Source organism: Sinocyclocheilus grahami, unplaced genomic scaffold (assembly GCF_001515645.1).
Source record: "Sinocyclocheilus grahami isolate Dianchi unplaced genomic scaffold, SAMN03320097.WGS_v1.1 scaffold179.1, whole genome shotgun sequence".
Lineage (NCBI taxonomy): Eukaryota > Metazoa > Chordata > Actinopteri > Cypriniformes > Cyprinidae > Sinocyclocheilus > Sinocyclocheilus grahami.
In genome coordinates, this window is record NW_015505358.1 from 1,670,284 (window position 1) to 1,687,570 (window position 17,287).

Here is a 17,287-nt window from a genome sequence, read left to right on the forward strand (position 1 = left end):
TATATATATATTTATTTATTTTTTTATTTTTTTATTATTATTATTATTTTTTTAAATGTGTATATTCCATTTTGATGCCCAGGTTTTCCCCTGGAAAAAATTATATAAAACGACATAATTTATCATTTAAATTTAGGTGTTCCATTTTGATTCCCATATTGTTTTTTGTCGCAGAAAAATAATAATATAATTGATCATTTAATTATTCCATTTTGATGGCCAACTTAATTTTTATTCCTGAAAAATACTATAAAAATTATATTGTTTATTATTTAATTTATGTTCAATTATGATGCCCAAATTCGTTTTTGTTGCAGAAAACACTATAAAAATTATGTAATATATATTTTAAATGTATATCTTCAATTTTGTTGGCCATCTTTTACAAAAAAATATGATAATTTATATTTTAAAAATACATTCTAAATACATTCTATAATTTAAAGTAAATATTAAAAAATAATAATATTTTAAAAAAATTATTTAGATTTCTCATGCCATTCCCTTTTTTTCAAATTTCTAGTTCATTTTAAATTTTCCGAAGTTTGTCATCATTTTTTTTTTTTTAGTATTTTATCTAATTTTTCAATGACCAAATATAAAATTATATCATTTATAATTTAAATTTATGTTCAGTTTTGATGCCCAAATTAGGAGAAAAATAATATGATATAATTTATCATTTAACAATATATGTTAAATTTTGATGCCCAAAAATACTATAAAAATTATATAACTTATCACTTTAATTTATTTGTTCAAATTTGTTTAGTCTTTGTTTTAGTTTTATTACTATATAAAATGAAATAATTTATCGTTTAAATTTAGTTTGTGTTCCAGAAAAATGCTATAAATATGATATGATTTATAATTTAAACTTGTAACTTGTTTCATTTCAAATATGCTACATTTTGATGCCCAAATTAGTTTTCGTTCCAGGAAAATACTGTATAAATTATAGAATTTTTTTATTTAAATGCATGTCCAATTTTGATTGTCAAATTAGTTTTTGTTCTGGAAAAATGCTATAAAAATGCTATAATTTATCATTTAAATTCATATATTCAGTTTTGATGCCCAAATTCGTTTTTGCTCCAGAAAAACACTATAAAAATGAAACCATTCATAATTTAAATGTTGTATGTTCAATATTAATGCTAAAGTTGTTTTTGCTCCAGAAAAACACTGTAAAAATGATGTAATTTAGCTATTATTTAAAGAATATTGTTCCCTTATCGTTCCCTTCGTTTTGTTAGTAACTTAATTTTAACTAGCTGTAGCTGAAGCACTTTCAATTCTGATATAGTGTCAGGCTCCTTTATATCTCGTTGTCTCTTCAGATCATATCAGGACAGTTTCTAACTGACAAGAAGGTGGGCGTTTATGTGGAGATTGACATGTTTGGACTTCCCGTCGACACGAGACGAAAAGCTTTCAAGACAAAGACGTCCCAGAGCAACGCCATCAACCCTGTGTGGGACGAGGAGCCCATCGTCTTTAAAAAAGTAGGGCTGTTTTCGGTGTCCTGTAAGCGTCCGTCAGACGCTCGGAGCGCGTGAAATCAATAACGGTGTTGTTTCCGGGTCAGGTGGTGTTGCCCACGCTGGCGTCCCTCAGGATAGCCGTGTATGAAGAGGGCGGCAAGTTCATCGGCCATCGCATCATTCCCGTCTCAGCCATTCGTCCGGGTGAGAATCAGCCTGAGCCATGTGACTTAAAGACTCATTTCAGTCTGTGTTTACAAGCAGTGATTATGTCATCACAGTATTTGCATACTGAAATATGATTGGTCTTTTCTTTCTTGCATTCATGCAGCCTTTGTATAGTAAAGATAGAGTTGCATTAACAGTCATGACGACCAGTGTTAGGGGTAAGGCATTACAAGTAACGCAAGTTACGTAATCAGATTACTTTTTTCAAGTAACTAGTAAAGTAACGCATTACTCTTTAATTGAAGTTAAAAAGTTAAAAAGTTGAAAGTTACTTTTTCAAATAAGTAACGCGAGTTACTTTTTTTCCCATTTATTGACTGAAAGCTCTCCTGTTCCCATGTTGAGAGAAAACGGGAGTAAATGTTACTTCAGCTCTAGAATAAATGTGAACATGCCAACCCAGTCTCATAAAAATACGTACCTCTGGGTACTTTTCTGCAACACCGTTTTTACGTGCCTTATTACATGTTTCGACATGGGTTCAATACGTCAACCCTGGCACGTTTTTAATACGTTGATATAGTTACGTATTGCTGTGTTTTTATTACGTTTCTTCAGGTACGTATTGCGGCGGTTCAGAATTCAAATATCCGGGGACTGTCGCTAAAAGTTAATGCTCTATCGTGTTGGAAATATGCCCTACACCAAACCCAACCCTAAACCTACGATAGTGTTAACAAATGCAAAACTGATATAAAACACATTTTTTGATGCAACCGTGCCATTTTAACTTCCTTATATGCAGATTTGAACTGTTTTGTCGAACCGTAGTTACGCCGGAGCTCCTCGCCTCTCAAGTACGTCTCCGTACTCCGCTAGCTACCGAACAAACCTATCGTCTATGAAAACCCATTGATATGAAGCTGGATATGTGCGGTGCTAACATTCAAAAGCATCAGTTTTCAAATCTCCCAGCATGTTAAAAATGTTTTGAAGTCACAACATAATACTCTTCAAGTAATTGTGCGAAAATTACGCTTGATTAATCGAAGCTCTGTAAATCATACTCTGTGTGAAAATAATTTAAAAGGTGTCGGAGTTTTACTGCCTCTAGTGTTCATTTCTTTTGGAAACTGCAGTGATACGTACTTATTGGTACGTATTTCGTGCGAAAATGTGCCCCCAGGTACGTTTTTGCCATGAGACCGGGTAGCAACATGCATTGATCCATCTCACTCACTCACAAAAAAAAAAAAAATCTGATTTAGTTTTCCTCAAAATTAATAAAAACAGTCAAAAGCAACTCAGAATATGACTCAAAGCTGCAATAATGAAATATGTTAAATAATACAAATATCCTTTATGTATTTAATCCCATTTTATTAACCAATTTGCTGCTGACCTTCGATGATCCAACCATACTAATAAGCAAAAATTACACAAGATAAACTAACATTTCTTCTTCTTTTTTTATTGCTGAAGAGTGTTGAACTTTCTTCTTCTGCGTTCTGCCGTACAGACGTGAATTAATTTTTCCTTCAGCCTGAGGCTTTTGGTGTGAAAGGGCTTTTACGTTTGCCAAAAATAGAACTTTTTATATTAAAAGCAAACAAGCAAGCCCAGCCCAGATTTAAAAAGTAACGTAACGCATTACTTTCAATAAAAAGTAACTAAGAACGTAATTAGTTACCTGTTTAGGAAGTAACGCAATATTGTAATGCATTACTTTTAAAAGTAACTTTCCCCGACACAGACGACAACAAACCGGCGTTTCATTCATACTGACTAAACCAGGACTGTTCAACATTTATGACTTTGAAGTTGAACACAATATTCAAAACCTTCTCCACACATAGGCTAAAATATGACACAAACGTCATTTATTACCAGAATCTGGGAGCATCCATATATAAAATCGATTAACTGCGATCTATTGTGATTCAAGAATTGTTCTTCATTTAAAAAAGACAATCGTTATTGAAGGTAACTCTTGAAGGTTGTTACATTTTTATTTTATGTACTATAATGCAGATATAGCTGTACTTTTTTCCTTTTATTGTATTGTATTGTGAAGGAGGATATAAAAAATTATTTCAGTTTGTTTTGATTTTATGTGTTTGTTTAGCATTTAATTTCGTGTTATTTTAGATTGTTTTAATATTTGAATAATAATAATGCATTTGACAACATGAGGATGTAGATATAGTTGTACTTTATTTTTCTTTTATTGTATTGTATTGTGAGGGAGAGTTACAACCCCTTGCTCGAAGACATAAAATATTATTTCAGTTTGTTTTGATTTTATGTGTTTGTTTAGCATTTAATTTCGTGTTATTTTAGATTGTTTTAATATTTGAATAATAATAATAATACATTTTACTACATGAAGATGTAGATACTCTACTTTATTTTTCTTTTAATGTGTTGTATTATGAGGGATATAAAATATTATTTCAGTTTATGTTTTGATTTTTTGTGTTTTTAGCATTTAACTGAGTTAGAATATTTTAATATTTTATTAATTTATTATTCTTATTGATAATAATAATAATATGGAATTTTAACATGTAACTAAGAACGTAATTAGTTACCTGTTTAGGAAGTAACGCAATATTGTAATGCATTACTTTTAAAAGTAACTTTCCCCGACACTGACGACAACAAACCGGCGTTTCATTCATACTGACTAAACCAGGGCTGTTCAACATTTATGACTTTGAAGTTGAACACAATATTCAAAACCTTCTCCACACATAGGCTAAAATATGACACAAACGTCATTTATTACCAGAATCTGGGAGCATCCATACATAAAATCGATTAACTGCGATCTATTGTGATTCAAGAATTGTTCTTCATTTAAAAAAGACAATCGTTATTGAAGGTAACTCTTGAAGGTTGTTACAGTTTTATTTTATGTACTATAATGCAGATATAGTTGTACTTTTTTTCATTTATTGTATTGTATTGTGAAGGAGGATATAAAAAATGATTTCAGTTTGTTTTGATTTTATGTGTTTGTTTAGCATTTAATTTCGTGTTATTTTAGATTGTTTTAATATTTGAATAATAATAATGCATTTGACAACATGAGGATGTAGATATAGTTGTACTTTATTTTTCTTTTATTGTATTGTATTGTGAGGGAGAGTTACAACCCCTTGCTCGAAGACATAAAATATTATTTCAGTTTGTTTTGATTTTATGTGTTTGTTTAGCATTTAATTTCGTGTTATTTTAGATTGTTTTAATATTTGAATAATAATAATAATACATTTTACTACATGAAGATGTAGATACTCTACTTTATTTTTCTTTTAATGTGTTGTATTATGAGGGATATAAAATATTATTTCAGTTTATGTTTTGATTTTTTGTGTTTTTAGCATTTAACTGAGTTAGAATATTTTAATATTTTATTAATTTATTATTCTTATTGATAATAATAATAATATGGAATTTTAACATTTAATGTAGAGTTAGATTATTTTAATATATTAATACTAATTGCTCGAAGATATAAAATATTATTTCAGTTTGTTTTGATTTTATGTGTTTTTTAGCATTTAATTTCGTGTTATTTTAGATTGTTTTAATATTTGAATAATAATAATAATACATTTTACTACATGAAGATGTAGATACTCTACTTTATTTTTCTTTTAATGTGTTGTATTATGAGGGATATAAAATATTATTTCAGTTTATGTTTTGATTTTTTTGTGTTTTTAGCATTTAACTGAGTTAGAATATTTTAATATTTTATTAATTTATTATTCGTATTGATAATAATAATAATATGGAATTTTAACATTTAATGTAGAGTTAGATTATTTTAATATATTAATACTAATTTATTATTATTATTAACAACAACAATAATAATAATAATAATATAGTTGTACTTTTTATTTTATTGTATTGTGAGGGGAAATATGATTTCAGTTTATATATATTTTTTTGTGTTTTTTAAGATTACAGTTTGATTATTTTAATATATTAATAATAATTTAGTAGTAGTAGTAGTATGAAAATATGAAAATACAGATACATTTTTCTGATACGATTTTTTTTTTTTTTTAGCATTTTAATTTAGATTAGAGTTGGATTATTTTAGTATATTAATAAGAACTTTGTATTATTATTTTGCAACATAAAAATAGCATTGTATTGTATTTTATTGTATTGCATTGCATTATTATAAGACGTTTTGTGACGTGGAATGCAGATATAGTTCAACTTTTTCCTTTTCTTTTATTAAAACCTAATTTTGTCACATTCTCACAGGTTATCGTTACATCGGTTTGAGAAATGAAAAGAATCAAGCTCTAACTCTTCCCGCTATATTTGTGAATATCGAGGTGAAGGACTACGTTCCCGATACATTCGCCGGTAAGAAACTCATTACTATCTGAAACTTTCTCTGCCACTGTCAGAAAACACAAACTTTGCTTTATTAAAACCGCATGAAACAAAGTGACTTCACTTATGAAAACTTCTAGAAATGAGGCATCATTCATTCAATATGCAAATATGTATTTGAATATTATATCACCAGTGATACAGACCCAATGTCAGAAGTTTTATCTTATGTGAATGTGATCAAAGTTATTGATAATAGTTTTAGACTTTTGGCTCTTTATTATGAAAATGTTGAATATAACATATTCAAAATATTTCTGGCCTTTTTAAAAGATGAACTGACCCATAAAATGCCAAAAAGAAAGAAAAAAAGCCCTCTTCATTGAGGGTTTCCAACTGTTATGAATCTTCAGATATTACGTTTGTATGAGCAAAATGTCACTTTAAGAAAAAAGCCTTTAAAAGAGGCAAACCATTGCTTACGTCATATAAAAGTTACGAAATATTGTGAAAACGTTATAATTGTTAACTAAAAACTGTTATTTGTTAAATAACAAAGCAAACTATGTCATATATAACATCAAATGTAATATCTTTGAATACTTTGGGCTATTATTTTGGAGGTTTTCTTCTTTTTTTAAGTTGCAAAATATTGTAAAAAAAAAAAATAGTTTTTTTTAAACAATTAACAAAAGAATTGTTAATTAAACTAAAATGCTAATGTCATATATAAAATCAAATATAATATTTTTGAATTTCTTGGACCATTATTTTAGGTGTTTTTGAAAGGTTTTGAAATTACAAAATATTGTGAAAATGTATAATTGTTTACCAAAAATGTTAATTGTTACCGAAACTAAAATGCTAATGTCATATATAAAATCAAATATAATATTTTTGAATTTCTTGGACCATTATTTTAGGTGTTTTTGAAAGGTTTTGAAATTACAAAATATTGTGAAAATGTATAATTGTTTACCAAAAATGTTAATTGTTACCGAAACTAAAATGCTAATGTCATATATAAAATCAAATATAATATTTTTGAATTTCTTGGACCATTATTTTAGGTGTTTTTGAAAGGTTTTGAAATTACAAAATATTGTGAAAATGTATAATTGTTTACCAAAAATGTTAATTGTTACCGAAACTAAAATGCTAATGTCATATATAAAATCAAATATAATATTTTTGAATTTCTTGGACCATTATTTTAGGTGTTTTTGAAAGGTTTTGAAATTACAAAATATTGTGAAAATGTATAATTGTTTACCAAAAATGTTAATTGTTACCGAAACTAAAATGCTAATGTCATATATAAAATCAAATATAATATTTTTAAATAGTTTTGACGTTGTAGAATATATTGTAGAAAAATGATAATTGTTAACTAAAATGCTGATGTCATATATAAAATCAAATGTAATATTTTTTTACATTTTTTTGACTATTATTTCGGATGTTTTTGAAGTTGCAAAATATTGTGAGAAAGTTAAAATTGTTAACTAAAAATTGATTATTGCTAATAGTTAAGTAAACTAAAATGCCAATTTTATATCAAATCAAATAGTGGGTTTTATCTGTTGGGCATTCTTATTATTTTTGAAAGGTTTGAAGAATAAATATTGTAAAAAAAAATATATAACTGTTAACTAAAACGGTTATTTTTTAATTGTTAACTAAACTAAAGTGCTAATGTCATATATAAAATCAAATATAATCATTTTACTATTATTTTGGATGTTTTGTGAAAGGTTTTGAAGTTGCAAAATATTGTGAAAAAGTTATAATAGTTAACTTTTAAAAAACTGTTAATTGTCAACTAAACTAAAGTGCTAATGTCATATATAAAATCAAATATAATATTTTTAAATAGTTTTGACGTTGTAGAATATATTGTAGAAAAATGATAATTGTTAACTAAAATGCTGATGTCATATATAAAATCAAATGTAATATTTTTTTACATCTTTTTGACTATTATTTCGGATGTTTTTGAAGTTGCAAAATATTGTGAGAAAGTTACAATTGTTAACTAAAAATTGATTATTGTTAATTGTTAAGTAAACTAAAATGTTAAAAATATAAATTTTTTTGACTATTATTTCGGATGTTTTTGAAGTTGCAAAATATTGTGAGAAAGTTAAAATTGTTAACTAAAAATTGATTATTGCTAATAGTTAAGTAAACTAAAATGCCAATTTTATATCAAATCAAATAGAATATTTTAGAATTTCTTTGTCGTTTATTTTGGATGTTTTTTTGAAGGATTTAGTGAAAATGTTTATAATTGAAAGCTGCAGGACTGGAGTGTGTTGTGAGTTTGCCGTGTGTTTCTGTGCTGATCAGATGTCATCGAAGCGCTGTCCAACCCCATCAGATACGTCAACCTGATGGAGCAGAGATCCAAACAGCTGGCGGCGCTCACTCTAGAGGAGGGAGAAGAGGAGAAAGACACCAAAGAGGTACAGACACCAGCAGATCCCCAGAGCTGAAGCGCTCAGACGGAGTATGCGTGACCATCACATAGTAGATCAGCATCTGAACTCTAATCACATTACTCATTACTAATGAATTCATCTGCTTATGAAAGAAGTCATTGTAATGAATTAGTAATGAAGCAGTCTGTGAGAGTTTGAATAGTATTGGAGGTTTTGATGATGAAGTTCCTTGTTCTTCAGGCGGATCCTGGTGTTGAAAACCCGTCGGAGGTTAAAAGCGAACCCAAACCCGTCCCGGTTGAGAACGGACTGAGTCACACACCCAGCAGCGCCGCTCCTAAACCCGTGTCCCAGATCAGCACACAGCCGCAGTCCACAGGTCAGAGCTTCACACACCTCACACAACATCATCTCATCTGATGCAGGTTCCATACTGAACTATAAATCTGTACTGTCCACTACTAATCCGAATCTAGCGTCCACAAGACAGGAGAGAAAAATTAGGAGAATTATTGGATATGCATGAATCTAATCTGATGAGATCTTATCCCGTTATGATTCAGGCTCCACCAAACCAGCGGCAAAGACTGAAGATCTGATTCAGAGCGTCCTCACCGGTCAGTAACTGACTCTTTATTTTATATTAATATATGATAATATATAATTTAAATTTATATTATTAATTAAATTACATTTATAGTATTATTGTTTTTATATGAATTAACTTTGTAATGATACCATATAGACAAATAATAGAATAAAGGAACCATGACAACAAAGTTATTTCAAATAAGATAAATAATAATAATAACAATTAATAATAAAATAAAGTAAAATACAAAATAAATTCAATGAATTTTCTATAAAGATATACAGACAAAAAAAGAGGCTAAAACAAACCAATGGCAGGTTATTTATTATATAATATAATATTATATTATATTATATTATTATATATTTATATATAAAACAATATTATTTTGTTTTATATTACATTATTACATATAAAATATTATTATTATATACAATGTTATTTGTTAGTTTGTTGTTGGTGTTACTAATAATATAAAAAATGTTTATATGAATAAACTGCCAAACGAGACGGTAAGAAGAGGTAGGTAGACGTCCGCTGATCCAATCCCTGTTTGGACTGAGTGGAGAACCATCAGGAGAATGAACATCTCACGGACTGGTGTGTCTCGTCAGGTGTTTGTCGTCCAGTCCTGAACACGGAGCCTCGTTCTTCGAGCAGGAGCTGGCCAATCTGGATCAGGACAGCGGACAGAAACTGTCCGAACTCAAAGAACAGCAGCAGCAGCAGCTCCTCAATCTGCGTCAGGAGCAGTATTACAGCGAGAAATATCTGAAGAAAGAGCACATCAAACAGGTCAGATTAGAGACGGGATCGCAAATGACTCTTTAGAAGCAGTACTAAATACAATATTTTATATATACAGTGGGTACGGAAAGTATTCAGACCCCCTTAAATTTTTCACTCTTTGTTATATTGCAACCATTTGCTAAAATCATTTAAGTTAATTTTTTTTCCTCATTAATGTACACACAGCACCCCATATTGACAGAAAAACACAGAATTGTTGACATTTTTGCAGATTTATTAAAAAAGAAAAACTGAAATATCACATGGTCCTAAGTATTCAGACCCTTTGCTCAGTATTTAGTAGAAGCACACACACGCACACACACACACACATATATATATATATATATATTGCATTGTTTTATATTGTAATATATTATAATTTTATTTGAAATGACCTGTCATAGTTTTTTTATTCTATTGTTTTCTGTATATGTGTACAGGTATTATATATATGTGTGTGTGTGTGTGTGTGTGTGTGTGTGTGTGTGTGTGTGTGTGTGTGTGTGTGTGTGTGTGTGTGTGTGTGTGTGTGTATGTTTGTATAAATAATACAACAAATGATTAAAAATTATGTAATATATTTGAATTTAATTTTAAATAATAATCTAAGAATATTATCATATTTTCTGTGTGTGTATGGAAACATAAATTCATATTATTGTTTTTTCTCTATACTATACAGTATGTGTAATATTACAAAAACATTAATACATTACACACAATTTATACAATATAATATGCTAATATAAAATAATCATCTTCAAACTAATTGCAGATCTCTTTAGAGAGAGAGAGAGAAAAAAGATTATTTTCAGGTTATTTTTTATTCATGTTCTGGGAGGCAATTAAAGAAAGGGAATGGAAGGATTTTTGATGATTCTTTATAAAACTGTCCTCTAGATGGCAATAAAACACTGTTAAACGCCTCGCATGACACTGTAAGAGTCTCTGTCTGGTTTCAGGGAGAAGCTGGAGATCAACAGGTCGTATGTGAACGAGGTGGTGCAGCACATCAAGAGGGTGAAAGACTTTCTCATTTCTCATCATCAAAAACCAGAGCAAACATGACTCTTCACACTTCACAGTGTTTGTCTTCTCTGTCATATGATAAATGTATAATACATTTAAATGGATTATTTAATTATATTTAAATTTATATATTTTTTCTGGACCATTTACCACCCTCTCTCTGTCTCACAATTAAACAGGCTGTTATTTGCCTAATAAATGTGACTTTTCCACATTTATTATTTATTTATGTCCTCTAATACTGTTAGTCATGTTGTTGTTTTTTCACCAAAAACGGTCAAATTAATTTTTTCAGGATGTTTTTCCACCCTCTGTCAGACTCTGTTTGCTTTTTTCACAGACTTTTCTATGTTTTATTATTTATATGTCTTATTGTTGGTTATCCTCCTTATTACCTCACTTTGACTTTGTTTCTGAACATATAATAGGTTTCACTGATGTGTAAATGTGGCCGTTAAAGTTTGAAATGAAACATTTTTGCAGTTGAGTTTCAATAAATGCTCATTTTGGACTTAGAAGAAGTTTTGTTTTCCTAGTACACAAAACTATTGCTGTCAGTCAAAAAAGGAAGGATTTCGATTTTGAATGATGCACTAAAGGTAATTTTTGATTCCCTGTAGACTTGAACTGTAATATTTTGGCCTGTGTTTGCAGATCCAGAACGACCTGGATCAGGAATACCAGGACAAATTCCGGCGGCTTCCACTGGAGATCCAGGAGTTTGTGCAGGAAAGCACCAAGAGAAAGACTGAGGACGGAGAGCAGGAGGTTCTGCCCTCTTCTTCCTCCACGCTGGAGAAACTCATGCAGAAGGGAGCGCAGTCTGAAGACGACACAGAGGAGGAGAAGAAAGACTGATGCCAGAAACCTTCAGGATCTCTTCCCACTTCACTTTTATGTTCCTTCATTAACATAGTAGAGATTTGTAAGGCTTGTGTTTACTACTGAGTCTGTGGATCCGAGTCACGGAACGTCGCATCAGAAACACGGCTTCATGTCGCGCTGGGAGTTATGCATTTGTTTTACGTTGACTGTGGATACACACTAAGATTCAAGTCTGAATTATTTCTAGTGTTTTGTTGTTTTGCTTCTCATAATAATGAATAAAAGTGTTTTAATGGAAGAGAACGCAGGTCATGACACTGCATTGAGATACTGTAGCCGTCAATTATCTTTATCGGATGAATCTTACAAAAACATCCTGGACAGTTCAACCCAAAACAACAATCTGGGTCATATTTAACCCCAAAAATATATTCTGCTTAGAGATAAATTAGTCTGTTGAAAGAAAAATAAATAAGATATGTGCATTTTTAAATTTAAATTGTCCTTAACACTTATTTAAAATGGTCACATTATATTGTATTATTTAATTAATTAATCATTTTTTTATTTATTTTAAGTTCTCAATTTTTTTTCCTCCTGTCTGAGTCATATTTCACCCCAAAATATATTTTGCTTAAAGAAAAATAAATAAGATATGTGCATTTTTAAATTGTAATTAACCATATTTTACCCTTAAATTATTTTTATTCAGCAAAATATATATATTTTTTGGATTATTGGGAGTTAAGTCATATAATAATAATTTTTTTTGTGCACCAAAAACTGTCAAATTATATTTACATTTATCAAAAAATTTAAAAATAAAATAAATAAATAAAAAGACCATTTTTCACCCTCTCTCTGACTCTTACAGTTAACCGGTTTATTATGTTTCATTTTTATTTACATGAAGTCTTCTAATAATGTTAGCCATGTTTTTTTTTTCTTTTTCAAATCTTTGTCATTTCACCTAAACATTATATTTTTTAAATGACATTTTAAGTGTAATTAACTATATTTCACCCTTAAAATAGTCATTTTTTGAGCAAAATTTAAATTCATGTTTAGTTTTGTTTTTCCTTTGATTTTTGGGTTGAATTCTCACCAGGCTTTGTGAGATTCACTCTTCCGGACGTGAGAGTTTCTGAAAGGTTCCTGGTTTATTTGCACTGAAACGGATGATGATTCTTCGATTCATCTTCTTTCTGCTGTTGGTTTGGTTTGATTGCGAGTGCTTGACTTGCACTGTGTAAACGACAGGAGCCCTAGCGGGTGATTTTCCACCGGTCCTGGTCTGGAGGTGCTGAAACTTTGTCCCACACTGACCTGGAGCAGTTTCAGGGATGCATGCTTACAGTCAGCCGGCCGTTTGTGCTTCTACACATACACTCTCACATTTGTAAAATGTCAGCAATATAGCTTGTGTTGTACTGTGATGAACTATTATCAATTTGTGAAGGTGTGTTTCAACTTATAAGCTTTATTTATTTTCAAACCCATAACAGACACTTTTAGGTCGTTCTAAAAAAAACAATTGCATATGTTTTATTTGCTTTGTGTTAAGGGACCATTTCAGTTCTGTTTAGGAGGTTTTATGAAACTGTTTGAATTCTTTCTTTTGTTACTACAGTCAGAATGGTCCAATTAGCATCAATAGGTCACTTTAATGACTGAGGGAATCTCATGAAAACATGTCCAGCTCACATTTCACCCCAGAATCGATGACCGTTTTCCTTCAAATTCCAGTTGTGGACAGGCATTGTACTTTACAGTAATACAGTGTTTTATCAGAATAAATTAAAAGGCAGAACAACATCATGATGCATACATTATTATTATTTGTATTACAGTATTGGCAATTTGTCATAAAAATGTTACAAAAAAATCATGATGATCTTAAAATAGGCTTTATTTTCTTTATGCAAAATGTAATTTCTTGTTTATTTCTGGTTTTGGGGGAAATATGACCTGAACATGTCCTTGTTAGATTTTGTGTGTGGAATTTTGTTTCCGTCGCGGAATAAAAAAGGTCCTTGCAAATTGTTTTCTCACAATTCTGAAAACTTTTGTGTAATTCTGAAAACGTTTGCAAGAATTGCAAGATATAATCTCAAAATTGCGATATATATATAAATAGAATTGTGACTTTTTTTCTCGGAATTCTGAGTTTGCATTAGGGATGCACGATATATCGGCCACCATATCGGTATCAGCCGATAAATGCTCTTTTTTTTCTGTTATCAGTATCGGCCCGATAAGAAAATTTGGCCGATATCTTAAAGCCGGTAAATAATGCATTATTTCTTTCAGAGACACTTCAGATGCGCGCTGTTCGTTTGCAGCCTTTTGTGCAATTGTCTTTTCATATCGGTTCATCCCTAAACCTTGCAATTCTGGGTTTTTTTTTCCACCACTGAATAACAAATGTTTTAATTGCGACTTTTTATTTTTCAATTCTCTTTTTTTTTCCTCAGAATTGTGAGTTTTTACAGTATCTCGGATTTCTGAATTTTTTTATCTCAGAATTGTAATTAAAAAGTCTGAATTTTGGGATGAAAAGTCGCAATTACCCTTTGTATAAACCATAAGCGCACTTTTAAGATATTTATACTACTACAGAATTAGATAGATATGACAGCATCTGTATGCTACTGAATGCCACTTTATTATTTTCGACTTGTGTTTCTGTTGACAGAAAAGATCCCGATTTGACATTTAAAGACATTTGATTTGGTCCACTTCTGTTATTAGTATCACAAATATCAAGATCTTTGGAAGACAAATATTGTTGAATGTAAGTTGTGCTCGTGTTGTGCATTGGTTTTAATAAAATTGTTCTTGTGAAATGTAGTCTTTGAACAATATTAATCATTTGCTCTTTTTTCTGAACTTTAATTAACAGTGTGAACTAAAAAGCATGTGAGCTTTTAGAAGTATTTTACAGTAGACTGTCACGCATTGATTTTATATAACCCTTCACAGATTAATACTTAATAAATCTTACACCTTTATGACATTTCTAACTTCTAATTCAATGATGTAAATGTTCTATTGAGGTTGACTTCATAAGGTTTCTATTACTTTCCCTTTGAAGTATTTTAATATATTCTTCAAGCCTGTCAGAACACATCAGACAGATACATATTAATAATGTAACTCTGTTTTATGACATTGAAGAGAGTTGCTGTTTTTGTCTCTTCTGAGGAAGATTCATTCACTTGTTTGGCAATGTCAGATTTTTTCATGTTCATCCAAATCTCATTTTGTGACTTTTCTTTCGGTTTTAAAGATCCAACGAGAATATAGGAAAATATAACTTAATTAATTTGTTTCCTGCTAGCTAGATTTCACATACATTAACACAAATCTGGCTCTAAACCTCTTTTCTTTATTCAAAGTTGATCTAGATGAGTACATGGAAACTATCCAAACTCTGTTAATCCTAAAGAAGTCAAAACTGCATCTCTGAATTTATCCACCACCACACACAAATTAACCATGCTTTTGCTACACTAACCACGGTATTTGTAGTAAAACTGTGGTTATACAAAAAAAACATGGTTACTAGAATTTTACTATAGTAAAATCAGGGTTTTTAAGGGATTTGTATTTATACTTTCTTCTTTATTTATTTATTTGTTTTGTTTTTATAACTGCACTGCCTTAATAGTTTGATGTTTTCTACTGTTTAATAATAAAAAATACAAAAAAATAAAGATTTGCGAACCTGCTCCGAAGTCCCGATCTGAATCAAATGATTCGCGATCCGGTTCAAACAGTGAATCATTTTGCGACACAATGGTTTAACTGACTCGGAGTTTCGAAAAGCACCGTTTCAGCATCACTGCGTGCTTTTTAAAAGCATTACAAGCGATGTCGAAAATTGAAAATGAATGGCTCTTTTGATCTGTTTTTGCTAGTGAATCGAGTTTGAGTTTGAATCAATCGGAGCGGTTCCAGTGTAAACGACTCACTCGATTGATTCGGTTTGTCTGTTCCTCTTTTCGAGTCTTCAGCCATGTTCACACTGTCAGCACTACAACTGGCATAGCTCCCTAGTTTGATGAAACTGAAATAAGCAAAAAAAAAAGATGTTTACAAATAAAATATCAATATTTCCATTCCAAATATAACATCTAACAAAAAAATTCAGGTGAGTTAACCGGTTTATTGCTAACTAGTGAAACACTCCATTAAAATGACGAGCTGCAGCTCAAAATACATGTTAGTTGGTTTGCCAACCGCCAGTTACATAGAAGTAACTTACATAGAAGTTATATGGAAACATTGTGCATTATGATCGAGTTTGTAGCTTATTCAATGTACAGGTGCATCTCAATAAATTTGAATGTCGTGGAAAAGCTCATTTATTTCAGTAATTCAACTCAAATTGTGAAACTTGTGTATTAAATAAATTCAGTGCACACAGACTGAAGTAGTTTAAGTCTTTGGTTCTTTTAATTGTGATGATTTTGGCTCCCGTTTAACAAAAACCCACCAATTCACTCTCTCAACAAATTAGAATATGGTGACATGCCAATCAGCTAATCAACTCAAAACACCTGCAAAGGTTTCCTGAGCCTTCAAAATGGTCTCTCAGTTTGGTTCACTAGGCTACACAATCATGGGGAAGACTGCTGATCTGACAGTTGTCCAGAAGACAATCATTGACACCCTTCACAAGGAGGGTAAGCCACAATCATGCATTGCCAAAGAAGCTGACTGTTCACAGAGTGCTGTATCCAAGTATGTTAACAGAAAGTTGAGTGGAAGGAAAAAGTGTGATGCACAACCAACCTTAATGTTCAGGCGTATAAAGGGAAAATCAGTGACCGGAGCAGCAGAACTGCGGGTAAGTCAACTCACAAACTCCACTTTTACCCAATAAAGTGAAGTAAAGTGTAATAATGAGGCAGCATCTGTTAAATATCCTCTGGATTCCTCTCGTGTGTTTATATTAATGCGGGTTATTGAGGGAACAACATCCGTCTGTCAGTCAGCTGATTTAACACAAACTGATTCAATCACTGAGTGTTTTGGATTTACAGTCTTCTGTCTTTTTTATGTAAAACTGTTTCAGAACCTTATAAGTTACAGTAAACGTATATCAGTGAGTGTTTTAAGTCTCGAGTTAAATGTAAACATCATATTCTCACTCTGCATACTGTAGGGGGAAACCGCCGGGGCTAGTTGTCACACGTTTTACTTCAATTCATGTTTTTTTAAAAGTTGCTTTTTTTTAATGCACAAAACTTTTGAACATTTCCACCGTTCTTGCCCATTAAAATGCCCAATTGGTTTAACCTGTTTTCACAACACATTGTGTAAACTGTCAAAATGGGAGTCTCCCTGTTGAAAAAACCAGCATATGCTGGTTAGGTAAGTTTTGACGCTGGGATGTTGGTTTAAGCTTTTCCTTTGCTGGTTTAAGCTTTTCCTTTGCTGGTTTATGCTGGTCCTTTTGCCAGCACATGACCAGCATAAACCAGCAAAAGGACCATCTTAAACCAGCTAAAGGACCAGCTTAAACCAGCAAAAGGACCAGCATAGACCAGCATAAACCAGCTAAAGGACCAGCATAAACCAGCAAAAGG

General features: G+C 30.8%; 1 protein-coding gene across 1 annotated transcript in view; it reads left to right on the forward strand.

Moving 5' to 3' along the window:
- Positions 1-12,180, forward strand: part of plcb1 (phospholipase C beta 1) — a 73,404-nt gene extending 61,224 nt beyond the window's left edge. Inside the window, exons 16-25 of the mRNA XM_016284073.1 lie at positions 1,341-1,505; positions 1,589-1,688; positions 5,940-6,044; positions 8,364-8,479; positions 8,696-8,834; positions 9,019-9,072; positions 9,542-9,569; positions 9,662-9,842; positions 10,785-10,859; positions 11,523-12,180. Of these exons, the coding sequence (XP_016139559.1) occupies positions 1,341-1,505; positions 1,589-1,688; positions 5,940-6,044; positions 8,364-8,479; positions 8,696-8,834; positions 9,019-9,072; positions 9,542-9,569; positions 9,662-9,842; positions 10,785-10,859; positions 11,523-11,726 (1,167 nt within the window). The 3' untranslated portion in view covers positions 11,727-12,180. The remainder of the gene's footprint in view (positions 1-1,340; positions 1,506-1,588; positions 1,689-5,939; positions 6,045-8,363; positions 8,480-8,695; positions 8,835-9,018; positions 9,073-9,541; positions 9,570-9,661; positions 9,843-10,784; positions 10,860-11,522) is intronic.
- The last annotated feature ends 5,107 nt before the right edge of the window (positions 12,181-17,287 follow it).